General features: G+C 46.7%; 1 protein-coding gene across 3 annotated transcripts in view; it reads left to right on the forward strand.

The window, feature by feature from the left end:
- Window positions 1–27,295, forward strand: part of ARAP3 (ArfGAP with RhoGAP domain, ankyrin repeat and PH domain 3) — a 541,910-nt gene that overhangs the window by 257,118 nt on the left and 257,497 nt on the right. For all 3 annotated transcript variants that reach the window (XM_086931355.1, XM_086931357.1, XM_086931356.1), the window contains exons 11-13: window positions 13,769–13,968; window positions 14,132–14,217; window positions 19,467–19,649. In XM_086931355.1, coding sequence (XP_086787481.1) covers window positions 13,769–13,968; window positions 14,132–14,217; window positions 19,467–19,649 — 469 coding nt within the window. The remainder of the gene's footprint in view (window positions 1–13,768; window positions 13,969–14,131; window positions 14,218–19,466; window positions 19,650–27,295) is intronic.

Genomic DNA, 27,295 nt, shown 5'->3' on the forward strand with positions numbered 1-27,295 from the left:
GGAAAAGAGTCCAAAATACAGATACAAATATTATTTCATATGCTCGCATTTTTTCCGCATGATTTGTTATAGAGGTGCATACACTGGATGTTTCTGCTATCTTGTGACTGGTCCAGAAAATGTCACAGTTTTTGCTAGTTTTAAAAAAGTGAGCATTTTATGGGATGTATCTGTAATAAGACTACTACATTATGACACTACCTGGGGCTGTGTTATGGAAAATGCCCTGGGGTTGCAGCAGGCATGTGCGCCCGCTTTGCGTGCCCCCGGGGCACTTTGGTATCACAGAAAGGGCCACAGACACTTGGCTGGCCCTTCCGTAATACAGATAGTGCTGGCGCACATATGGTGCCAGCTCTATCACCAGAGATTGTTCCCTCATTTGCATGAGGGAGTGGCTCCATGCAATGAAGGAATCCCTTTGCCTCTGTCCCTTTGCTGTATTATAGACGTGGGCACAGAGGTAAAGAAGCTGTCAAGAGGTGCACTGACAGTTCGCCACCTAAATGGCAGCCCTCTGGAGGGGGGGGTTAGGGGGTCCAATTGATCCCTCCAGGCATCCCCTTGCAAACAGGTGCAGTCACTCACTGCACCCATCTGATAGGGGATCCTCTTAAAAGTGCAGGCGGTTTGCCGACTGCGTAGTGAAACATGGCTGCTTGTTTCAAAGCTTCTCCGTTTTTCACTTGAATTGCACTGCCCCTAGGACATTCAATATAATACGGTGCACTTTCTCTGTTTCTGCCCAGGGCCCCTGTTTCAAGGTGCACTATGTCCCAACCAGAGAGAGTGGGCCCTATGTGTAATCGGGCCCTTGTTGCTCCACAAGGTCTGTGCGATAACTATTGCTTAGATTGCTTTTCTACTAATATGCTCAGATGTACAGTGGCAAAGAAATTACGTTTCTACTGAAAATAGGGGTCACAGACCAAGTGGCATTATGCTTACTAAAGAAACAGTCAATATTACATTTTTGTGTGAATTTTGATGTTTGTCCTGGGAGTTATCATTGGCTTTGGAGCATGAATCTTTTCTGGAATCACATGCTGTCCATTATTCCTCCATCTAATGGTTAAGGGTCAGAAATTGAGTATTTTTGCAGAGTGAATCTAATCTGGATTCACTATGCTGTGCATTCTTCCGGCATCTAGTGATTGAGTCCGAAATTGTAGTATTTTTTTCTCTTTTTTTTTGTTGTTGTTGGTGGGCGTCGACGTAGTACCAGTTGGCGCCCTTCTGTGGCGTTGATGAGCTTCCTCCGGAAGCACCCACCTTTGGTAGCCATCGTTCAAATCTTTTTTTCCGATGTTGGGTCTGGATCGATACGGAAGAAGCTCCTAAGATTAGAGAGAAGAATCAAGGAAAATCAAAGGAAACTTCGGTAGGACGGTGTCTTCCTCTTTCAACTTTCAATCAAAGACGTCCGCAGTTAGACGAAGGGAGAAGACAACAACTTCAACGACAATCGGAAAATGCGCATGCAGGGGGCTCCCGGTGTTTCCGGTAATGGACGAGGTGCCGTTTAAGTTTTTTAAGAACTGTCACCACAAGTACGCTCAAAAGTATCAGCATCCAGTCTGGAACCTGTGCCTGCTGCTGGACCATCAGAGCGACGACTGTAATGCCTACTCCGTCTTTACCCCGAAGACATTGAGGCTGAGAGAAAGGCAGCAACAAGCCAACTACAACATGCAAGACCAAGGACCACCGCCATCGCTGTGAGACCTGGGCCTCTCCAGTGAGGAGGAAGATAACGTCACCGAGGGGCCAGAAGGCGACGAGGACAGAGATGTTTTGGTCGTGGAGGTCAAGAAGGAAGACTTCAAAGGAGGTAAGAAAGTCATCAACCTCGAAAAAACTAGAAGAGTCTTGAATATCAGACTCAAGACCTCCAAAGAGAACCTAGGCGTCGAAGCATTCGGTGACCGCAGTTACATCCAAACAAAAACAAACGGTAGGAACCTTGGATCAGGACTCCGGAACAGCAAAGGTCCTTGAAAAAACAAAGACGTCGAAAGACAGTCTGGAAAAAGACGCCTCGGCGTTGGAGAGAGACCCAAACAAAAATCGACCACCGGATTGGCGTTGACAGCCGAAAAACGGAAAGCTGAAAATCTCGACGCCGAAACACACGTGGCTGAGAAAGAGAAAGAGGCTCGAAGCCAAAATGGCTAATATCTTGCAACGTAAAAAAGACTATGACAAAAGCTTGAAGCAATTCAAGATACAGCCGAAAACAAAAAATATGGAAGGCGAAAAGGTTGTCGAAGAACCAATTCTGCCAAAAGCCCCCGAACCGATCGAAGAAGAAGATGAAGATTCATTTGAGGAAGACGAACAACCATATGCAGAATCGGTGGAGAATCAAGACCTCCAAAGGCAAGATCTTGACGCCGAATCACCTTAGGAGGCTGTGGAATCATATCCTTTGAGGCCATCACCCCCAGATGACATTGGCATGAACAGTGAAGTGATTAAAGAAGCTGCAGAAACTTATGGGGTTCAGCTAGGAGAAGAAAAACAACAACCATGACATTGATTCCGACACAATCTAGAAATCAATTCCTCCCAATGCTGAAAGTGTATTAGACAATGAGAAAGAGACATTCAAGGAGCCTTTTACATGCAAGGCTATAACACCAAGGGCAGAAAAGAAAAGAAGTATAACCACTCCTCTAAAGACCCTATATACATCAGGGGATCAGTGGCAGATGACTGTAGCATTGCCTCAATAGCAAGAAAAGAGCAAATGTACCAACTATAGTGGGACCACCTCCAGACTAGGAAAGCAAGAGGATGGGCCTCTTAGGAAGAAAGGTAGAGGAGTGTGGCTCAATGGTTAGAGCGGCAGACCCTGATGCAGAGTTCTGGCCCGGGACCAGGGTTCAATTCCCGCCTCGGCAGGTCTTGGGCTCAATTTCCTCGGACCTGTTAATTCTCGCCTCGGTGCCTATTCTAATCATGGGCCCCACGCTGCAACTCTGGGCAATAGCTTGCTTAACCTCCACACCGGCCCCAACAGCGCTAGGATGCCTGGCTTCACCCTGGGGGTGCCCAGGAGTGGACACTTCACAGGGAAAGCCAGGAGGGGTTCCACAGCGGTATGAGTAATAGCGCCAGGAAACCGCTTGGTGACAGTGCGCTCTACAAATACCTTGACATTTGACATTACATTTAGAAAGAAGTGCAACTAATCAATGGTGCATTACTAATTCAAATGCATTGTCGAACAGACACGCTTACCAACATTGGGAGGAGGTAGGATAATTGTTACAAAATCTACCAGAACAATTCCAAAGAAGAGCTAGCCACCTGGTAGAAAAGGGTGAAAACATTGTAAATACATGTTTAAATCAGCGCTTGATGCTGCTGAAACATCTAGCAGGCAAATGATGATTGACATCCCAGAAAGGAGGAACGCATGGCTTAGAATCTCAGGCTTCAAGACAGAAGTGCAAAGCAACATCATTAATTCACCATTCAAGCGGGAACAATTGTTTGGAACTGTGGTTGATGAAAAGCTTAATCAACTAAAAAAGGACAATGAAACTGCAAGAACCCTGGTGGCTCTACAGTTCAGAGGCATGCGTAGAGGCGCACCATCAAGGAGACCAGCATGGAGAGGTACACACCAACCTGCTACCTCACTTCAAGGTTACCAACAAACATACCAAGCGGGAAACCAGAGCACACAACAGGGACAGCAACAAAGCTGGTAATACCAAGGAATATCATCCTTTCCAGGGCATCCCCGTGGCAGAGGACAGCCACAAAGAGGTGGACAACAAACCTCTGCTAAGTGACTACTCTCACAAAGAGGTACACTAACGGATAGTAGTGAGAGTACACACAAAAAAGAATCATATACAAAAACAAAAGCAAACCAGTTTACAGTTCCCCAAACATACCACCCCAGTAAGAGGCAGACTACGACGTTTCCTGCAAAAATGGAAGGAAATAACCATCTTCCACCCAGCCACCACAAGACTAGCAAACCACTACAAAGTCTATGCACACCATAGTGAATCCAGAAAAGGTTCACGCTGCAAAACAAATAGTTTCTTACCTGTCAGTGTAGTTTTGCAGCTTGAAGATTTTTCTGGATTCACTAGCGAACCCACCCTCCTCCGCCAAGGAAGAGAACTATAAGGAGGAGAAAGAAAAAAAAAAGAATCCGGAGATGGCTACCAAAGGTGGGAGCTTCCGGAGGAAGCCCGTCGACTTCACAGAAGGGCACCATATGGTACAACGTCAATGCCCACCACCAACAACAACAACAAAAAGAGAAGAAATACTACAATACCAGACCCAACCACTTGATGGCAGAATAATGCACAGCATAGTGAATCCAGAAAATTCTTCAAGCTGCAAAACTACACCGCCAGGTAGGAAACTATTAGTTTCTTTCTCTTATTTTTTTTTATGAATGTTGTTGGCAACCACCATTTAGTGTAATGTCCTTCCATGTGTGAAATCAGACATGCATCTCAGAAGTTCCTGTGCATGGTCACCATCTTCATATATATGGCTTTGTGTGGCTCTTTTGGTTTCTCTCTCTGGGTCAGGATGCAATAAGATTTCTGAAGGAATCGCTACAAGCTTTATGGATCTCAAAGAACCAAGAACACATAGTCATAGAATGCACAGGGGGTGGGCGCAAATAGAAATGGAAAATAGCTCCTTTAAATTTAGCTTCAAGTGCCGCCATAAATTTATGCTGGAAGATCCCCATGAGATTTGCAACCTCTGCTGCGCAGGAACAACGTGGCGAGGGATGCGATGCCAGCGCGCATCTCTAATGGAAAACTCTGAAGGTGGGAGAAAAATAACGTTGGGCACATTACCCAATATTCTGGGCATAAAATAATCAACCCTCTCTCAGGGACCTTAGCCTGTCCAGTGACAAACAAGAAAACATCCAAGAAGCAAAGCTGAGAAAGGAAGTTGGACACTAAAGAAGAAGTGTTCGATGAGATTGGAGGGTGGGAGGAAAACATTGAGAGTAGCCAACCTGAAGTAGAGGTTTAAGGTAATACCACAGCTAAAACATCCGGATTTGAAGACCAGTAAAGCTGACTCGCCATCAAAGCATTTGAGAGTCGAAGGGTGACAGAAGCCAAAAGAGCCACACACAGCCAAATCCAGGGACACAGATGAGGGCAAAACTTCGGGCGCCCACCAATGCTGGGAGGTAATGCAGAAAGGGGCTAGGAAAAAGACCTGAAGGGCAAAGCACTGCTGACCTCAAAAAGAAAGCACCACCCGACACCAAGCAGCAGGTGCTCAAGAAAAATGCAAGAATTGTTGACTTGAGGCTGAAAAGGCGGCACTTCCCCAGAGGATGAAAGACTTCAATAACTTAAAGGGGTTTCAGATCCCATCATGAACATCAGAGCCAAAAACTGTTGAGGATGAACAGATTGACATCGAGTCTGCCCACAATGCCTCATAAAGAGGAGAAGGAAGAGCTCTTCGACTATGAAGATGAAGGAGGCACCACCATCCTCGAAGAACAAGAACCTCAGGGGGAAGACTGGCAAGATCTCAACACCGACTTCACAGAGGAAATGTGGATACATATAATTCAAGGCCTTTGCCACCAGATGACCTGGCAGTCTAAAACACGCGTGGAAAAAGTGCGGCAGACACATATGGGGCACCTCGGAGAGGAACAGGCTAAATTGTGTGTGCTGCTCTAAACACTCAAACATGAAACATCTACATCCCGATACTGCCAAGCATTCTCCACCAAAGTAGGGTGGTGTTTTAAGAGCCAGCCACTTCAAGGCAGTGACAGCACAGTTTGAGAAGAGACAGACACCTCTCACTGGACCATATCTTCTTTAAAGGAAATGCAGCTTTGGACTCCATCATTGCCATCACAGCTAGGAAGAGAGGAAATGTCCCCACAGAAACTAGGTCTCCACCAGATAAAGAAAGTAGGTGGATGGAGATGGCAGGCAGGAAGATGGAAAGAGGAGCAACCAAACGATGGAGAATTGCCAAATTCAATGCACTTTTAAACAGCGATGCCCTCTAGCAGTGGGCAAAAATAGAACAAATTATGCAACACCTTTGGGAGGAGTACAAAAAGAGAGCAGGAGCAGAAATCCTTCACCAACACCTGCCAAAGTTAGCCCTCGACACAGCAGATACAGCTTGCAGGCAAATGTGCAGGGGAACAACTGTGAGAAGGCACTCCTGGCTAAGAGTCTCTGGGTCCGAGCCAGAGGTACAAGCTTTGTTCACTAACATGCCCTTTGCAGGTGACGCCCTCTTTGGCCTGGCAATGGAAAGTGCCGCACTACAAATTAAGAAAGGGCATTCCAGGATGTTCCAACACAGGGGTGGACGGGGGGCACATCAATTAGGAGGCCACCAAGCAGATGGGATTTTCAATACAGAAAAGCACAACAACCAGGCTTCAACCAGCCATCAACGCCGAATTGCGGACTCTCTCAGTGGCAGTATCCTCTATGCCATGCTTTTGTGGGAATGTCAGGCAAGAGGACAAGCCCTGAATGGTTTGAGACCTGCTGCCAAGTGACTTTTATCACACTCTCCCACAGCACATAACACCAATAGGGGCAGGATAGGAGGATTCCTCCAGGGATGGGGGGCAGTCACCTCCAACAAGTGGATACTGAACATTATAAAACATGGGGGCATATTACCAAGCAATAGCGATAATTATCGCTATTGCTTGGTTAGAGAAAAAAATTTACCGCTGAGCTGCGGCGATTTTTATCGCAGATAAACCTTGGTATTACCAAGGTTTATCGCAAATGCGATAAAAATCGGCCGCAATGCATGAATATCGCTGAAAAGTCAGCGATATTCAAGCATTACCGAGCTAATGCTCTTAGCCATGTTATCCACCTCCCATTGGATAACATGGCTAAGAACTGCTCAGGGCAGGTGTTAGCTTTTGGAGATATTCGCGCTTAGCGCGAATATCTCCAAAAGTTGGTAACAGGAGATAGCGATGTTAGCGACTGTTTCCAGTCGCTAACATCTTGGCACGCCCACTTTGCATGTCATTAGTGATAAATATCACTGACATGCAAAGTGGGGCCCAAGATGGTCGCTATCTCCTACTAGCTGTCGCTAACTGGTGTTAGCGACAGCTAGGTAATAGGGAGATAATTTTATCTCTGCTATCTTGGCTTTTAAAGCCAAAAAAGCGGAGATAAACCCCCTTGATAATATGCCCCATGATCACTACATCGAACTTCTCAAAAAGTAATCTTGGATGCCAGCAATGAAGAAAGCACACCCCAGAGAAGAGCTACACTAGCTATATCACTAGGCAAATGCGCTCATTTAAAAGCGAGCAATAGAAAGAGTCCCCAAGAGCAAACTCAAACAAGCAGTTACAATTCAATGGTCTCGTCTTTGTTAAAGTTAGAGCTATTGGCATTGCTCATGACATTATTTTTGTTTTTAAAACATATAAATAAATGGCACTGTCATTTACAATGCCAATAGCTTAATCTCTCGCAAATGCGAGACCTATTGCATTGCACACACACACACAGACAGAGCCACGCAGACAGAGCCACACAGACAGAGCCACACACACACAGAGCCACACACACACACAGACAGAGCCACACAGAGTCACACACAGAGGGCCAACGCTGGCTGACACAACAGCAAACCAGACATAGCGACTCCCCGGTGGGAAGGAGAACGGGGCACGCTGCTGAGTTCAGACATAACCGAATGTGGCAAGGAGACAAGAACCTTCACATTTACTAATTTTCCACGAGCAAAGATGTGCACAAAAATAGCGAGGCCCGCGAGAATGATTGCAGGCATACAACACGTGTATACCCAGGAAAAAATATACCTAGGTACCAAGGCTATATTTGCAAGCTCATGTTCAGGCACACATGCTAAAAAAAGAGGCAAGTTTACAAAAGGAATGCACATACCTGGGGGCACAGGAAGGCAGGCACACATAGTATCATATTGAGGAATAAGCGTCACCCATAGAGAGCGCCCGGGCAGAGAGTACACTCGAGCGATAGAGAGGAGCGGTGGGGATAGAGTGTACCAAAACCATAGACAGAAGAGCCAGAGTGGGTGCTCTGACCATAGAGCTGAGGCAGGGAAAGAGCGGAAACCTAGGCAACACAGAGAACACCGCCAGCCAAGCCCTGTCCTTTTCAGACTGGGGGCGTGTTTTTTGTTGAGTGACTACAGACGTCACTGAGAGAAAGGACAGCAAAAAACACGCCCCTCAATCCGAAACGGACGGGGCTTAAAGTGACGGACAAAGCTCTTCTCCAATGGCTGGCCGCCGTTTAGGAAGCCAGCCAGTGGAGAAGACCTAGCTCGTTTACCTCCCTTCTCTAGAATAGACTGATCAGCGACATTTGCCTATGCTTTTCTACCAATTCCATTGATTCAAAAGGTAATAGACTATTTTAAGCACTCAACCCTTGTAGTTCATGTATGTGACATAAAACTTCTGATCACGTCTCCTGAAATCCAGCTGACCAAAGTGTAATGCGTCTTTGTTTCTCTAGGCGATGAGGACTGTTAACTAAGTCTTTGATTTCGACTGCGCCTTGCAGAACAGTACAAGAGAAGGCAGATGAAAGTACAATCTAGTCCCTTTCACACTATCTGTCGTCCCCTCTTTTGCTTGTGTTTTAAACAGTGTCACACCTGCCCACATTTAATGCTCATTCCAATTTGTCTTGGACAAGTGAGGACAGAAATCAACACCAACCAAAACATGGTCAGTAAAGTGCGGGGATGTGAGAACGACCATGTAGAAATATCAGGCACATGCACACCAAGGAGATTTTAATCTAATTAAATTAATAGCAGCTGTTATTTGATAAATAGCAACACTATCATTAAAGCATTGGTGATATACCATAACAGTACATTCGTAGATGTTATATACATTCAGAAAATAAACAGTCATGCACAAGAGATTACAGAGAGCTAATATAAAATATGTTGCCTTATTTGAATCGACACCTAAGGCCCTTCCATGGTTTACCCAACTGGTGGCAGGAGGATGAACCACTCTGGTCCAACACAGCAGTAGCCTGTATCTTGCACATGAAGCCTGAAAGATATAAAGGGTCACAGCCTTTTAAAGCATTCTTTCTCATTCATCTTCTAGTGTGAAGGCTTTTACATGCCCGTTCTCGTTGGCTTGTAGAATACAATTGGTTTATTTTGTGCACTGTCTCCGTATACCTTCTCTGAGGTTTGCCTCTTCGCGTAGGGCAGGGGTCTTCAAACTGTGGGGCGCGACCCCCAGGGGGGGCGTGGAGTGACACAAAGGGGGTCGCGCCTTCACAGTCATACTTCTGCCTAGGCCCAAGGGCTTTAGCCCCCCTCCTCCCTCATCGTGTGTCTCAGCCCAGCTGCTGCTGCAGAGCGACACGATTTGCTGGGGGTTCGGCTGGGGAGTGTCTGAAGTCATCTCCGGCACCTCCAAGTTTTTCACAGGTCTTTAGAGACCATTTGCATATTTAACATGCCATTGTAAACTCGTTACTGCTGTCTCTTACACACTGAGCCTCAGACTTTATCTCCCAGCCCCTCACTACGTGTCAACAAATATTTAAACAGAACGAAAAAATCCTGCGTCCATCTGAATGCTGCGCATGAGGAAATCCATGATAAAAAGAACCTTATTTCAACTTACATATTTATTATTTTCAAAGAAGGTGCTCGAGCAAAAATAAATCATATACCCGGATCACATATCGTGCCTTTTGTAAATATTTTGACATCATGCATTCTTGATATAGCGTCAAGTACTAATATGAACGATCCTAACACCTTTCTCTGTTTGCAAACGTCTGATATGCACCCTACGCACATTTCTTGCAGCTCTTAAGTGTGGTGGGCTTTGCTCCTGCTCAGCACCAACAGAAATTTAAAGTGGCATTACACATGTCCATAGCGGACTCACATTCGTGTCAAACTATCACTGAAAGGAAGATTTGTTTCGGCACAATGTGCTCAAGAACCCTTAAGGAATTTTAGATTGGCACTGCCATCCCTGTGGACATTCTGTTTGTTTAATTTCATGCCACTTGTGCATATTTCCCACATGTATTCGTTTTCGTAGTTACTTTTCGAGCAACATCTGTCTTAATTCTGCACTGCGTTGCCACTCACCTCCTTGTGTCTGGATGCATTCACTCTTTGGGTGGCTGTTTGTAACGGGCACATTTGAGATCTCTGTAGTTCAGGCTGAAGGCCGTGCAAGGGCCTTTTCAGTGGGCAATTTAACAATTCATGTGAATGGATGGATGAAAGGGTGGATGGATGACGGATGGATGGATGAAAGGGTGGATGGATAAAAGATGGATGGAAAGATGAAAGAGTGGATGGGTGAAAGATGGATGTATGGATGGATAAAAGGTTGCATGGATGAATGATGCATGGATGGATGTGTGAAAAGGTGGGGGGATGGGTGGATGGATGGATGAAAGGGTGGGTGGATGGATGAAAGGGTGAATGGATGATGGATATATGAATGGATGGGAGGATGAAAGGGTGGATGGATGTGTGGATGTGTGAAAATGTGGGTGGATGAATGATGGATGGTTGGAAGGGTGGATGGATGAAGGATGGATGTATGGATGGAAGGATGAAAGGGTGGATGGGTGAAGGATAGATGGATGAAGGATAGATGTATGGATGTAAGGATGAAAGGGTGGACAGATGAAGGATGGATGGATGGATGAATGGATAAAAGGTTGCATGGATGAATGATGCATGGATGGATGTGTGAAAAGGTGGGTGGATGAACGATGGGTGGATGGATGGATGAAAGGGTGGATGGATGTATGGATGAAAGGGTGGATGGATGTATGGATGGATAAAAGGTTGCATGGATGAATGATGGATGGGTGTGTGAAAAGGTGGGTGGATGAATGATGGGTGGCTGGATGGAAGGGTGGATGGGTAAAGGATGGATGGAAAGATGAAAGGGTGGATGGATGAAGGATGGATGGAAGGATGAAAGGATGGATGGATGTGTAAAAGTTTCGGTGGATAAATGATGAATGGATGTGATGAGGTTTAACAGGCGCATTTATGGTTGTTAAAAGTTGATAATGAGGAGTACCAGTTTCTAGAAACTTTTGTCGGAAGGGGGTCCTTACGCCTAAAAAGGTTTTACAAGGGGGTCTCGGCATCAAAAAGTTTGAAGGCCTCTGGCGTAGGGCAACCTGCCAGAGGTGAGCAAACCTTGCCCTCATTGAAGCCTGCTGATCTCCGTGGACTGGACTGCGCGACACTATCCAACAGGCTAGGATTTTACGCTGGGTTTATAGAAAAAGTCTCTCTGGTTATTTTGGTCATTCCATAGCCTTTGAAGCCTACAAGACATGATGAGATATCTTCATGGCACTGATGCCAATTTATACCCAACGCAAGATAATTAGGAGTACAGAATTACCTCTTGCTGTTCTGCACAAAATATGTGCAGTTGTCTCAATTCGTGCTACAGAAGAAAACAAATACTTTTGACAATAGCTTTGCTCCTGACGACTTTCTTGATTCAATTACAACACTCATCTACCTCCTGACATCGTCCTTTACAAATAATGTTAATTATACGTAATTTTAATTATAAAATGGCATAAAACCGTAACCTAACCAGCATTGTCAAAGCTAATAGATCTGATGTTAGCTGCCAGACTTTGGACCTTGTTGATTCTTGTTTTGCCATGCTTTTGTAAAACTTCATTGTTGGGGGAGCTTCCAGGTCCTCGTGAATTTGACAAAAACTAGCTAAAAGCAAAAACAAAAACAATTTTCTCAAAAAGGACACATTGCAATAGTAGTTCCTGGCACTGAAGGAAACCACGTTTTGTGTGGGTGTGCTCCTTGTTAAAGAGTAGAACTCAATCACTCATCATTGAAGTTAGCCAGTTGCTTAAATGGGCTGACCCATTGCCCTATGTTGTTTGCTGTAGTGGGTCGAAGATAAATGTGAATGGCACACCAACCGACCAATGGATGAAAAGGGTTGGTTGAAAGCCCCTATAAGTTAGTATATTATACATCTAATTTTAGTATAATCAAAAAGTCTTGACTAACACCAGATCTAAAAGTGGTGAAACATGTGGCACTTAGTATAACGCTGGTTGACATTATAGGAGACGTCTAATTGCAAAAACAAACATTGCTGATGCCCCAAGACAAAATGATGGGATTTTATAACCTCTTCTAACTGCAAATCTATTTTTACTGGTAAGCAACTGTTTTCTTTTTAGAAAGAAATATTAACTATTTGTAGCCCATCCGTCATTACATTAGCGTTATCCCATTGATAAGACGATAAGTGTCAGAAGGAGTCTGAGTCTGTACATTTGTCAGCAAAAATGATCGTCTAGTAGTAAGGCCTATGGTCCATTCTGGATGATTTTATCAGGTATAGGTAAGGTTTCGAAATGGGCATCCAAACTCACATCCCAAGGAAGGGGGTTTATAGAACCCTACAATGGATGCCCAAATGTGAGTCAGTGATAAGTGTATGTTGAAAGGCTACAGGTTGCTTAGATGTAATCATTTTTGTTTCATGCTCACCTTATAACTTCACCTACAACCCTGACTGCCTCCCAGTTATATCGAGGTGATGTAGAGGAGTATCAAACAAAAACTGGACTGTAATTATTGTTCACGTACTGCACTACCTCACAGCGGTGCTTCGGTTAAGACTTTTTCTGGACATTTTTTGAAGCCCAAATAAAATCCAAAGGTAAAAAAAATGCACTAAGAAGTAAAACACCTTCATAGTTTGCAACATTGCATTTTATTTAAGATAGACTCCCTACATTGTAGTCTCAGTAATAATGTTAAATGGTTGACATCTGCTGTAGCCTTCTCAAGTCACTTCATTCATTTCTATTTCTTAGAAATCCCATTGGTATCAGGACTGTGATTGGCAACTTTACCTAAGGCATTGGAGCAATTTAGGTCCAAAACACTACTTGTATAGTATTTAGACTGACCGTATGAAACTATGTATCTTCAGAGAATGGTTCTTAAAGGTAGGATTTATAATGCCAATTTAGTTATGGATTTACATATAAGAGTACGTGAATTGAATGCATTTGTTGTAGATTCATTATTTTTGCAATTCCAGCACTATACAGTTGGATCACAAACGCAGCCTGGATATATAACCAAAGCTAAATTTTAAAGTTAATCAGATAAATAAATGGTTACATTTTTAGGTTTGTGAACACTAGGGGGCTGAAGAGATACTACTTAAATAATATAAAGATTTCAAAAATACCAAACAGTTGTCCATCGCCTTTGCTAAAGCCACTTACCAAGACAGGTTAGTACAGTCTATGCAACTGTCTTATTGCAGAGTTCAGTTTGCAGTTAAACCACGAAGGTTACATTCAACACAGACAAACTGTCCAACGAAACATTCCTAGGAAATAGCTCTTTTCTCAGTATTTGTTTAGCCACAATACGAGGTTCTGCTCAAAGATGGTGGGTGACTGGGTAGGGACACAGACAGAGGCTGAGTGACTCAAAACAGGGACTTCCTTATATAGTGTTACTTTTCCTTTGCCGCACCTGTTTCCTCAAAGATTCAAGTCTGCAGCTAGTGTAGTTATTAAGTATTGTATACATCAGGCATGCTTAATCTGGTTTATCTCCATCTGCTTAATCATGGCCTCAATACATATAGCCAAATGCTTGTATTCACAAAAGGTGATGTCTCCTTGCTGAACGCTCATGACAAATATCTCTTTTCATTCAGTTTTACAGCTGAGTCAGAACGCGAGAAGAAGGACTGGATGGAAACTCTCCTTGACTCCATCTCGGAGACCCTCTCAGATTACGAAGTGGCTGAAAAGATTTGGTCCAACAAGGCTAACAAGTACTGTGCAGACTGCAAATCCAGCAACCCCGACTGGGCATCCATTAACCTGTGTGTGGTCATCTGTAAGCAGTGTGCAGGTCAGATATGTGATGAGGAATGAGTGACAAACAAGGCCTCGGCCCCAATTTAATGTCTTTATTACTGGGTTAGTTGCCATGTTTTGCCTTTAGTTACAGTATTGACAATCTCTTAAGAAAGGTGGAATGACAGCTGATGGTTCTTCTATATTACTGTATGCAGGTCAGCACCGAGGACTGGGCACCAGCGTCTCCAAAGTGCAGAGTCTGAAACTGGACACCAGTGTCTGGAGCAATGAGATTGTTCAGGTGAGAATATATGTCCAGTCTCTTGACGCCAATTAGTTAGTCAGATTTATCAGTGTCACATCATCTTGTGGAATGCTGGGAGTACAGCTGATCTAGTTTCTACTCTGTGTTTTGCATTGTTTTGAAAGTCTGTTTTGTGTGTAATTCTGAGCCACTTCAGGGACAGCATAGTGCCATCATTAGGTTCCTTATCGTCTGAATTCCCAGGATTCACTAGAAAGGTGCCCCTGCTATCGAATATGATATTTACTTGTGCTTTCTGATGAAATGGGTGACTACAGCATGTGTAGTGGGGCTCCTTTCTTCAGCGGTGGGGTATTCTGGGACATAGGAGCACAGTGCCACGTTGTTTGAGCGTTGCCTCAGGTGTATGCATAATAAATGGGTCTCAGGTGCATTTATTCTTTAGATTTGCATCAAGGCACTTCTCTTCGCAAGGTGTTTCATCACACCCTTATATCTCCCATAGACCACCCATCTCAAGTCACAAGACCTCCAGGGCTCTCATATTTCCTGTTGTCTGTCTCCCGTCCCTCTCTTGTTTTGACCACCGATCTTACAACCATGTTTTTTGTACATTGTTCTATTGCTTTACAGATTGCTTCATGTTGCATGGATTCTGATTCGAAATAGAACTATGTCTGGGATCACAGAACATCAGTATGTATGGACTTAGTCACCATGCCACCTCAGTACTTATGTGCCCGAATTCAGTCTAACTCATAGTGCTTTACCAGCCCTCCTAACCTTCCAGAGTGACTGTTAAGTTAGCACCCCAGAAAACAACACTCTGAACCCTCTCAGAGGCCGCAGTAACAGGTCATCACCTTTCGTTCTCACACCCATATGTGTCCATAATATACAGAAGTGAGACACGAAGAAAGTTTACAATTTGTTTTGAAACTATCATGATCTGCCTTGAAGCAACAAAGAGCACTCCTGGCCTTTCAAAACCGACCCCAAGAGCTCCAGCCCTCTTGGGAAATGCTCAGTGGAATAAAATACCTGTCTGGCCCTGGGGAAGGAAGGAGAAAAGTGAAATATGCCTCGGGTTGGTCAGAGGAATCAGCGTCACTTTGGACGGAATAAAAAAGAACACTGAGGACTCTTAAAGTCTTAGGTCCTTGGTGCTGCTTGAAACATGGTTACGTGACTGCAAGTCACGTAATCATCTGTAGCCAATCTGAGCCAGACCTCTCTATCAACAGGAGTGTGGGGAGGAAAAGGGGACATTTCACATCCTTAAAAAAAATGACCACCTCACCTAGAATGGTGTTATTCCATACGTTTACCATATCCTCCTGTATTTAGTCAACATTACATAACTAGAAAACTTTGACAACTTGATCAGACTTTCTCTTTGTATGTCCACACAATTTTCCCCCTTGAGTCCCACTGCCTCCCTCAAGCCCTACCCTGCCAACTGTCACGCTAATGTGCTCAAACTATACTTAAACCCTGCACCCCTACCGCATTGTGGCCCTTTCCCTGCTTCCCCCACACCTCTTCTTCTCCCCACCCGTATTGGGGTATATATCTATGTAGGGTTCATGCTATTGCTCAAGGTCACTTGAATGCCTAAGTGCAGTTCACGTGGGTCTGGTCCCTGGTGGGTCTGAAATTGCAAGGATCATCTACCCACATGCTTCCAAATCATCAATTAGTTTGTCATTGCTTTGCATGATTCGTGTATGCCCCTCAGTTCCCCACTCTATTAAGGCTGCCCTGCAGCTGTTGGTCATATGTGCCCTAGGGCTAGCCCAGTGTTTGGTTATGCGTGTCTTGGCAAATAAGTGCACCTAATTTGAAGAATTTGGACTGTATACATTTTGTTTTTTTCTCTTCAGAAGCATATTGAGAATGTAGCTGTTTATTGTAAGTGTTGCCCCGCTTTTATGTGCTTACCAATCAGAAGTGCCACATACTTGCAGAATGTGTGAAGCTCCTGGCACTGCCATTTCATGTGCACACAGGAAGCCACATGCAGCTGAGGCAGGTGGCAATATCCTGTGTATGTGTGCCATGTCGACTCTTTACTTTTCTCTGCACCAAAACACGCAGTCTGTAAGGGCAGTTTGTATGTTAAGGTACAGGGCCTCTAAGGGCAGCACAATATGTGCTGCAGTCCTTTTAAAGGCTTCCCTGGTCACAGTGCCCTTGGTAACCATGGTACCTTTTACAAGGGACTCACATGTGGCCAGAGCGGTGCCAATTGGGGGGTGCAAAGGTATAGTTTTAGAGAAAGAACACAGGCCCTGGGTACCTGATTAGCAAGAACCCAGGGCACATGTCAGGCAAAAAGTGGGGGGCAACCATGCAAAAAGGGAACTTTCCTGCACAAACCAATGCCGTTAGCCGAACAGAACAATAGCTTACTCAATCAAACTGCAGAGGGAATACTTCCCTGTTTGTTCAGCTCCCACCACTGTACTAGCAGAGAGTAGAGTGGTACTTGCCAAAGCAGAGATCCCTCTACTCTCCTGGCATGGGCTATTGTATCTAGTCCCCAATGTATTCAGCATATCTACAGCCTGCATATTTCCAAGTGGCAGGCGCACCAAACCAGAGTCTCCTCCAGCCATGTCGCTGCTAGTCAACGCACTTTTCATTGTCTAGCGCTCCATTTCCAATCCTGCTTTCCAGCATAGCTAGTTTGAAACGCAGTCCTGAGCCCCTCATGCTGCCTGTGGAGGCTAGTGCAGTCCAGGTTAGTGGCTCGAGTGTGCGCCCTCTTTTCTGAACAGCTACACCTCCGGATCTGTTTTAGGGACCCCGTCTTGTCAAGTGAAGTAGTGTGGCTCACTGGTTAGAGGCGGCAGAACCGAGAGCAGAGGACGGCCCGGGACCAGGGTTCGATTCCCAGCGCGGCAGGTTTCTGGACCAGGGTCAGCGGACTCGATAATTCTCTCGCCTCGGTGCCCACTCTGATCAGAGTTCACACTCGGCAACTCTGGGCATTAGCTTGCCTCATCTTCACTAACGGCCCCACCAGACCGCCGGGGATGCCTGGTCTCACCCTGGAGATACCCATTAAGGGACCATCTCTCAGGGAAGCCAGGAAGGGTTTCGCAGCGGTCGAAGCGCCTTGGGACCCTCCGGGTAAGTAGTGCGCTATATAAATGCCTATACATTTACATTTACATCTTTAGAGTCAGAGGATTTCCAAGCCTCTTCTAACATGCCATCTTGTTGGACCCAGGTTCTGCATGAGAATTTGCAGGTGATCCCGGTGCCAGTGTCCTGCCTTCGGGTCTGCATCCTGCCACCAGCATCTGCCAGCACTCTGCTCATTGTCCCCCTTAACCACCTCAAGGCATGGTGTTGTTTCCAGCCAGTCCCTAACATATTCTGGGGTAGTGAAGAAATGCACCTTGCTTTTGTGCTGGATGTGTAGTTTAGCCTGGTACATTAGACAATATTGGTAGTCATGGTCTATAAGTGCACTTCACAGCCAAGAATGTATTTCTCTTTTATTGCAGATGCCTGGCATAATCTGGGAAAACCATCATGGAGGCATTGACCTACACCAGTGGGCCCATTTTGTGCACAGGCTGCAAAATGGCTTTGCAGTCTCTGTGGTTGAACAGTTGTGCTATCATGGCCCACAGGGGATGGTGGGAGTGGGGTTCCCAGGTGTGGGTGCAGCACCAGGGCACGGTACGCTTCTTCTATGGAGAAGAATTTGGAAAGCTGCAATGGGCACAACATCTCTGTGATCAGTCCTCCAGCAATAATTCCACCAACGGGCCTTCAGCTTTCTCCGGGAACCTGACAAATCTCTTGAGTGCCCCCCCCCCCCATGTCTTCCAGTCTGTCTACGAGTTAGTAGTCTGGGCAATCATCTCAGCAACTGTGACATTCAAGGTGGTGTTCTCACGCTGCAGGATTTTAATAAAGTCTTACGTTTCTTTCACTTAGTCAGCCATTTTTCTCATTTTCGCTTTCAGTCACTTCACTTTACTCACAACTGTATCTGTTTTGCCCTAACTCGTGTATCGCAGGTGTCTCTTATCATGTCCGATGCGCTTGGTTCTGTCTGCTGTTTCTGAGATTACATCTGCACTGTCTCACCCGTCTCTCCCACTTGGTCCTCCTTACCTAGGAGGGTTGTGTATTGCAGGATCTTGTTAGTCTGTGATAGCTTAGGGGCTTAGTCTTTCCCCATCTTGCCTTTGCCCTGAGCTCCTTTCAGATGCTTCACAGACTTATATGCCCCAACAGCTGCCAGCCTATGGAATTTTCACCTAGAGAGTGGGTGGCTGGTGCGCATCGTCCCATCAGTTCAATGGTATGTCTGTGGGACTACTCTGTACCACAGTGAACCCCTGCTACATGAGATTGATAGCCTGTTTCTACGCTCCCAGTATGAGACCTCCAGCACCTTCTCCTCCCCTCCAGGAACTCCGGTGTCATCCTCTCACTACTCCACCCTTATCCAGAATTCTGCCAGCCGCAGGGCTCAATCCCCCTTTTCGCCTGCCAGGCCCAGCGTTGTGCCTATCTGCTTCCCCCTTCCTTGTTCAGGCACCATGCTGCCCCTGCCTCCTTACTTGCGCTGGGGACTCACCAAGGCCCGCCATTTTTCCATAGGCCTGGTCAAAATGGGTGATGCCTCTCCCAGGCATTTCAGGTGAGGGCCATACTTCCAGCTGTGTGACTCCCTCACGAGAGGGGAATCCCTTTCAACCCCAATCCACCACTCGGGCCTTCATGCCTCCCGGTTTGCTTTCATTGGGGCCTGGGTCCCCGTCCCATTGCTTCTCGACAGTTCCGCATTGGCACCCTCAGCCTCAGTCTCCGTGCCAGACCACGGCTCTTCCGGGCTATACCTGTTCCCCATCCTCGCAATGAAGTTGCAATCTTTATCTGGCTTCGATGCATGTGAAGAGGGGAGGATTTCAGTAGGATTATACCCTGAGCCTCGGAGCTACAGGGGAATGAGACTAGTCAGCCATGTTGCTTGGCTATCCCCCTCTAGATTTCATATACTTACTGACAACAAAAACAAATGGCAGTTTAAGCCCCGTTGACCTGATGACAACTATTGTCCACCAGAATTTAATGATAAAGCACACCTCTGCACCTGCAGTCCAGTATCTTATTCTGGAAATGTTGCATATATATGTTTTTCTTCCTCTAGGTTTTTTTCTACTTTTTCAAACCATTTAAAATGTTTAATTTCAGTCATTTTGGCAGACTTTGTTGATAGTGTGAAGTCGCTCATTTGTAAAAAAAATTCTGTTTTGCAGCTTTTCATTGTTTTAGGTAACGAACGTGCCAACCGGTTTTGGGCTGCACGGATCCAGTCTTCAGAAGTCATACAACCCTATGCCAGTGTAGAGCAAAGACATGACTTCATTGTCTGCAAATACAAGGAAGGCAAATACCGGCGACCCCATCCCCAATATGCCACACAAGAGGAGATATTGCAGGTAACCCAGTTCATGGAGGACTACTCTCTTTTACGTTTTTTGTCTGAAACTTACCAAGTAGTTTCAAAGTACCCCACCTTGTGTTAACATTTTCTTTTGCTGTTTTGCACTAGGTAAATATCTTGTTCGAGGCATGTGGGCTGCTAAATTCATATCTTAGCATTAGATCGCCGCCTAGTGTTGGGTCCGGATGATCGCACATTGTTGTCCTGGAAGAGTCTTCGAAGTATCCTGAGATAGGTGGCTCCTCCCCTGGACTACAGTGCGCATGGGCATCGGCTCCATCCCCAGATTGTTTTTTTCCGCCATTGGGTTCGGATGCGGTCTCGACGTCTCTCTGTCGGAACCGAGAAAACATAACTTTAATCGGCCAAAAGGCCTTGTATTTCTTACGTCGGTATTGTTTGCGTGCGGTCTCGAGTTCTTCCGTCTCTCGGAGCCGGAATCAGCGGAGTTTTGCTCTTCGGACATCGAGGCCTTCTCATCGCGACTCGACAGCGATTTTTCCAGCATGGAGCGGAGTCCGTTTAAGCTCTGTCCGCTCTGTGGGGCCAAATACCCACATATAGACGTGCACCCGGTCTGTAACAAATGCCTTTCACCAGACCATAACGAAGAAAACTGCAGGGCCTGTGCAAGTTTCAGGTCCAAGAAAACACTCAAAATTCGGCGCGCGGTGCGCCTTGAGGCCCACCAAACGGCCCCGGAACCTGACGACATCTTCGACGAGCAAGAAGAGGAGGACCAGAGTCATCATCTTCAAATCTCCCCGCCCGAGACGGAGGTCGAGGCGGATCCGGAAGACGACGACGGAGTCGTGGATCAAGGCCTTGAAAACGTCGACGAGGTAGGGAACGTCGAAGAGGTTTATGGGGCCGCGGAAGATAGCTCAGGGGATGAGCTATGCCCCGAAATTTACGGACATACAGAACGGGTCACGGGATCGCCTGTCGGCCTTACCCAAGACCCTGTCGCGCAAGCCACGGCCCCGCATTCAGGCCCGGCCACGGACATACTTGCTGCGCAGTCGGTATCAAAACCGAAACTGAAACCTGCGGTATCGACTACACCTAAAATGGCCGAACCGAAAACGAAACTGAAACTTAAGGACTCCAGCGTCCCTAAGATGGCGGCCGTACCACCAAAAACAAATAAAAACGCTGCTTCTTCGACTCCCTCGACCTCCGGTCCACAGAGATCAAAGAAATCTGGCGATTCTGCAGTGTCGAAATCGATGCCAGAGGGGGGATCCTCTAAGAAGGGCGGCACGCACAGGTCAACCGCTGCGACGCCGGCAAAGACCACCAAAGACAGCGGCACGGCTCCGACTCCGACTGGGACGTTGGTCGGACGCGTAGTAGAAACAGAGCCGTCAAAGTCACACGGATCGAAGGCTGGCACATCTGCGCATCGATCCAGGGCCTCTGGGTCGGCGGACGCGGCATCATCGTCCAAGACTCAGAAGGGCCAACAGAACGTCGGATCCGAAGGCAAAGTCAAGGATTCCTCGTCGGTGCCAAAGGCCACTGTGAATGCTTCGTCGGCGCCGACGCCATCGCCACTGAAGGCGATAGACGTTCCGGTCAAGTCTGCCAGTAAACTCCTCTTCCTTCTGCCGCCAAAAGAAGCGCCGAAGGCCTTCTCAACAAAATCGACACCAAAGAAGTCGGGTTCGTCAACGGCAGGGACACTTTCAGGTCGAGTACTCGACTCGGAAGAGGCTTCGGAGTGTTTTATCGACGCAGATACAGGCAAATTGACCCTTTACAAAAGGAAAATAACTTCACAGCCGGTGGACTCCTATGTCATCCCCCTGAAGAAGAAAAAGTATACACAGGACGCCCCAGGCCTCATGGAACCTATACAGTCCCCGCTAAGAGGGAGCCCAACTCCGTCTCCAGACCCCTCTGAGGGTGAGGGGTATGGTGAAGATGACCAATACACTTTCCCAGTCAATGAACCAGATGCACAGCCGGATTCATAAGATGACTTTGGTGACCAAGACGCCCATAATGTGGGACAAGACCCACAGCCTTTCAGTACACGTGCATCCCCAACAGAGGATTCTGCAGGTTTCCATGCACTCATTGAAAGGGCAGCTGCTAATCATGATGTGGACATGCATGCTGACCCTGTTGAAGAGGATTTTCTATTTGACACTTTTTCAGTTTCCGAAAGAAATGTAAAAACACTGCCTATGCTCAAAGGGGTCCTCAAGCATGCGGCGGACATCTTTAAAGAGCCTACCAGAGCGAGGGTGGTCAATCCACGTATTGAAAAAAAGTACAGACCAGCACCTGCAGACCCTGCATACATTCGGGGACAGTTGCCGCTTGACTCCCTGGTGGTCGCAAATGCCCTAAAGAGGGCCAACTCCCAAACAACGGGTGAAGCTCCTCCCCCGGATAAAGAGTCCAAAGTGCTAGAGGCAGGAGGCAAAAGGGTAGCTGCGCAGGCTGCCAATTTCTGGCGTATTGCAAATACACAGGCACTATTGGCACGTTATGATAGGTCGCATTACGACACCCTAGAGCAAATTGTGCAACACCTGCCTCCACAGTTTCAAGAGGGCACCAAAATGATTATACAGGAAGGACAACTGATCTCCAACGCGGCCATAAAGTGTGCACTTGATGCCGCGGACACAGCCGCTAGGACCATTAACACTAGCGTCATGCTGAGACGACAGGCGTGGCTCCGCATATCGGGGTTTAAACCTGACATTCAGACAACCATACTTAATCAACCAGTCAATCCTGATAGACTGTTTGGTCCAGATGTTGACACCACCCTAGAAAAAATTAAAAAAGACACCGAAACTGCCAAATCTATGGGGGCCCTTCAATCACAACAGTTTCGTGGCAATACTTTTCGTCGCTCAGGTGCACGTGGAGTCACCAGAGGACAGATGGGTCAGCAGTCACAATTCTCTAGAGGTGGAGCACAATCCTCGTACCCCAAACAAAACAAAGGAGGCTACAGAGGAAACAGCACCAGAGGACGCGGCAAAGGGAACAACAACTCACGCTCCTCTGCCCCAAGCAAACAGTGACTCTCTGTCACTGCCCCCCGACCACTTAACACCTGTCGGGGGGAGACTACAGCAGTTCCTGCCCGTCTGGTTCAACATCACCACAGACAGGTGGGTGCGACAACTTGTCCAGTACGGTTATTGTCTAGAGTTAAAATCCACTCCACCCAACATTCCACCAAGACAAAGGCCTATGTCCGCAGAGCACTTGCACTTATTGCAGCAGGAAGTGGTGGTAATGCTGCAAAAAGGAGCAATCGAGCTCGTGCCAGTGGGGGAGGAAGGCACGGGGGTATATTCCCTGTACTTCCTTATTCCAAAGAAGGACGGATCTCTCAGACCGATTCTGGATCTCCGTCCACTCAACCTGTATATACTGTCAGAACATTTCCATATGCTTACACTGCAACAGATTCTTCCCTTGTTAAACCAAGGGGACTTCTTAGCAACCTTAGACCTCAAGGATGCTTATTTCCACATTCCACTACACCCGTCCCACAGAAAATACCTCAGGTTCACTATCCAAGGCAGGCATTATCAGTTCAAGGTCCTACCCTTCGGAGTCACCACGGCCCCAAGGGTGTTTACCAAGTGCCTGGCGACAGTGGCAGCGCACCTCAGGAGGCAGAACATCCATGTCTACCCCTACCTGGACGACTGGCTCGTTCAAGCCAAGTCGGAACAACAGTGCGCCGCGGACATGTCCACTACCATCCACCTCCTTCACGACTTGGGTTTCTCGTTGAATTACCCAAAGTCGCATCTTCAGCCGGCACATGTCCGGCAGTTTCTAGGTGCGACAATCAATACCCTGACGGCCAAAGCTCAACCAAACCAAGTCAGGATAGAGAGCATGCAGTCTCTAATCCAAAGGTTCAGACCACAACACTCACTTCCAGCGAGAGTGTTCATGCAGTTGATAGGCATGATGGCCTCCTGCATCTTCATAGTCCCTCACGCACGGTTGCATATGCGCCCGCTCCAGGAGTGCTTAGCAAATCAGTGGACACAGGCTCAGGGACAATTGACAGACCTAGTGTTGGTTACCAGTCGGGCATACGACTCTCTGCATTGGTGGACTCCACACAACCTTTGCAAGGGCCGACTGTTCCAGGAGCCAGTGCCACAGATTATCCTGACAACGGACGCATCTCTCCAGGGATGGGGAGCTCATCTGCTCAATTTCACAGTGCAGGGACTATGGACGATGCAGCAACAGAAGATGCACATCAACTATCTAGAACTGATGGCGATCTTCATGGCGCTCAAGTCCTTCATTGTACATCTATGCAACAAAGTGGTGTTAGTCCGGACGGACAACATGACCGCGATGTACTACATCCAGAAGCAGGGGGGCACCCACTCACCGCAGCTGTCTCATCTGGCTCAGAGCATGTGGAAGTGGGCCATTCAGAGGAACGTCTTCCTCATGGCAGAACACCTCCCAGGGAAGGACAATCAGATGGCGGATCTGCTCAGCAGATACAGCCATCAAATGCACGAGTGGGAGATACATCCATCAGTACTCCAGCCGTACTTCCAAAGGTGGGGTCATCCAGAGATAGACCTGTTCGCCACAAGGGAGAACGCAAAATGCCAAAGCTTCGCCGCCAGGTTCCCACACCCGCAATCGCAGGGCAATGCGATATGGATGAACTGGTCAGGCAAATTTGCGTACGCTTTTCCGCCGACACCTCTGATACCACTGGTGGCGAAAAAACTAAGGCAACACTCGATGACACACATCCTAGTTGCTCCAACGTGGGCGCGCCAGGCCTGGTACACCACGTTCCTCGAACTCTCAGTGGTACCGCATCAAAGACTGCGCCTCACGCCCAAGCTTTTGACGCAGAACCATGGAGAAATTCAGCATCCAGATCCGCAACAGCTCAACCTGGCGATCTGGCTCCTGAAGTCTTAGAGTTTGGATACCTCAACCTACCTCCTGAATGCATGGACATCATCAAGGAGGCAAGGAAGCCAACAACCAGAGCATGCTATGCGGCAAAATGGAAGCGTTTTGTCATTTACTGCACGACCAATGACATCAACCCGCTAGATGCATCTATCCCTAACATCATTTGCTATCTGTTGCATCTTTACAAGTGCAAGCTAGCGTTCACTTCTATTCGGATACATCTATCCGCCATCGCAGCTTACCTTCAGAATAAGCAGCATCTCTCTCTCTTCAGAGTGCCTGCCATTAAAGCTTTCCTTGAAGGTCTGAAACGAGTCATTCCCCCAAGAACACCGCCAGCTCCGGTGTGGAACCTCAATGTGGTCCTCACCAGACTAATGGGACCACCATTTGAGCCACTGCACTCGTGTGAACTACAATTCCTAACGTGGAAAGTAGCTTTCCTGATTGCTATTACGTCCCTGAGGCGTGTTAGTGAGCTACAAGCGCTCCCAATACAAGAGCCATTCATTCAGATTCATCCAAATAGGGTAGTGCTACGTACTAACCCCAAATTCCTTCCAAAGCTGGTGTCACATTTTCATCTCAACCAAACTATAGACTTGCCGGCATTCTTCCAAAACCCACAAACGGTGGCGGAAAGAATGCTCCATACGTTAGACGTACGGAGGGCGTTGATGTACTACATAGACAGGACACAACACTTTAGGAAAACAAAACAGCTTTTTGTTGCCTTCTCACCACAACACAAAGGCAACCCGATTTCCAAAGCAGGAATAGCCAGATGGATAGTTAAGTGCATCCAAATTTGTTATCACAAGGCCAAGCGCACTTTAACAATACCCCCAAGGGCGCACTCCACACGCAAATTGGGGGCATCCATGGCTTTCCTAGGGAACATTCCTTTAGAGGACATTTGCAGAGCAGCCACGTGGGTTACACCACATACCTTTACAAAACACTACTGTGTTGACGTGCATTCCAAGCAGCAAGCTGCTGTAGGACAGGCTGTTCTCAAAACACTTTTTCAGGTTTCTGCAGCTGGCACGGGCAACCGCCGCTGATGGAGGGACTGCTATGTATTCTATGCTAAGATATGAATTTAGCAGCCCACATGCCTCGAACTGAATATGCTACTTACCAGTATGCATCTGTTCTTGGCATGTAGGGCTGCTAACATTCATATCGCCCACCCTCCTCCCCGGTGCCCGTCGCAGCTGCAGATATACTATTGTATTCAATCATTAGCATGGACATCATTTACACTTTTCACTCCATCTTCTGCCACAATGGCGAAAAACAATCTGGGGATGGAGCCGATGCCCATGCGCACTGTAGTCCAGGGGAGGAGCCACCTATCTCAGGATACTTCGAAGACTCTTCCAGGACAACAATGTGCGATCATCCGGACCCAACACTAGGCGGCGATCTAATGCTAAGATATGAATGTTAGCAGCCCTACATGCCAAGAACAGATGCATACTGGTAAGTAGCATATTCATTTTTTCTTGTGAGTTTTTGAGTTTTTAGAATGTGTTGCTTTTTTTGGGAGGCTGTAGGAAGCTGGCTCTGTATATACTATATCAAAAGGAAATTTAGTGTTCACAGTGTCCCCAAAGGTTAGCAGAGGATAATTTAGATACTACCTTACTCTCAATTTAGTGGTAGCTGGGCTAAGCAGTTAGGCTTATCGGAGGATAGTTTGAATGCATTTATTGTACACAATCATACAGGAAGGCAGGAACACACACTCAATGACTAACTCCAGACCAATGTTTACAAAAATATGATTTTAGTTACTCTTATTTTAGGAACCAGGTAATCAGACTTTTAAGTTATGCAGTTATACAGTTGGCAAATGTTTGTAGAAGCTTCCGGAATACTTTACATTTGAATGAATTACTTTTCAATGACAAGAAGATACTTTGTATTTAGGATCAACACTTAGTGCAACCCTAAAAGGGTTCACAGAACACGTGCTTTAAATATATTCAACTTACGATCCTACATAGGGCGTACCTTACACCACGTAAACTTGACAGGATGTACCCGACAATGCGCCATCACTGCCCTAGATGCCAGTTAGAGGGAGCAGACCTAGCACACCTTATGGTCCTGCCCGCGGATTGGCAGATATTGGGCCTTGATCAGGGGACACACACGGGAAATCACAGAAAGAGAGATAGTTGATACAGTGGGGGGTTATATCCTTGGACTAGGGAAGGGGCTTCTAAGTACACAGTGCAATATAGATTCGAAAACCTGGCACTTCTATTGGCAGTGCGAGCGATCACCATGTGGTAGAAGTCAAAGACGCCACCCGCTATACATGCATAGCACAGCGAACTGTTGCGGTGGGGTGTAGCAGAGAGCGTTTCACTGAGAAGGGAGGACCCCAATCGCAATGGATTGGCACATCATGTTGGAGGCATGTAGATCTTTGAACATACCCTTAGACACTAATGTTAGCCATACCTAAAGTGGTGATTAAACCTATGGTTTGAAATGGCATGGCCCTGGGTACTTGCGGAAGTGGGACGGGTGTGTGGACAATGAGTGAACCAGTGGCGATGACCAAACCTGGAGAGAATCTCTATGTATATATGCAGGATCAGAGGGTGGGGGGCGGGTAGCACACAGTTACAAGTTTTTTTTAAATTATTCTATGTTCTGACTAGTCAGCAATATGAAGGTATG

Source organism: Lissotriton vulgaris, chromosome 7 (genome assembly GCF_964263255.1).
Source record: "Lissotriton vulgaris chromosome 7, aLisVul1.2, whole genome shotgun sequence".
Taxonomy (NCBI): domain Eukaryota; kingdom Metazoa; phylum Chordata; class Amphibia; order Caudata; family Salamandridae; genus Lissotriton; species Lissotriton vulgaris.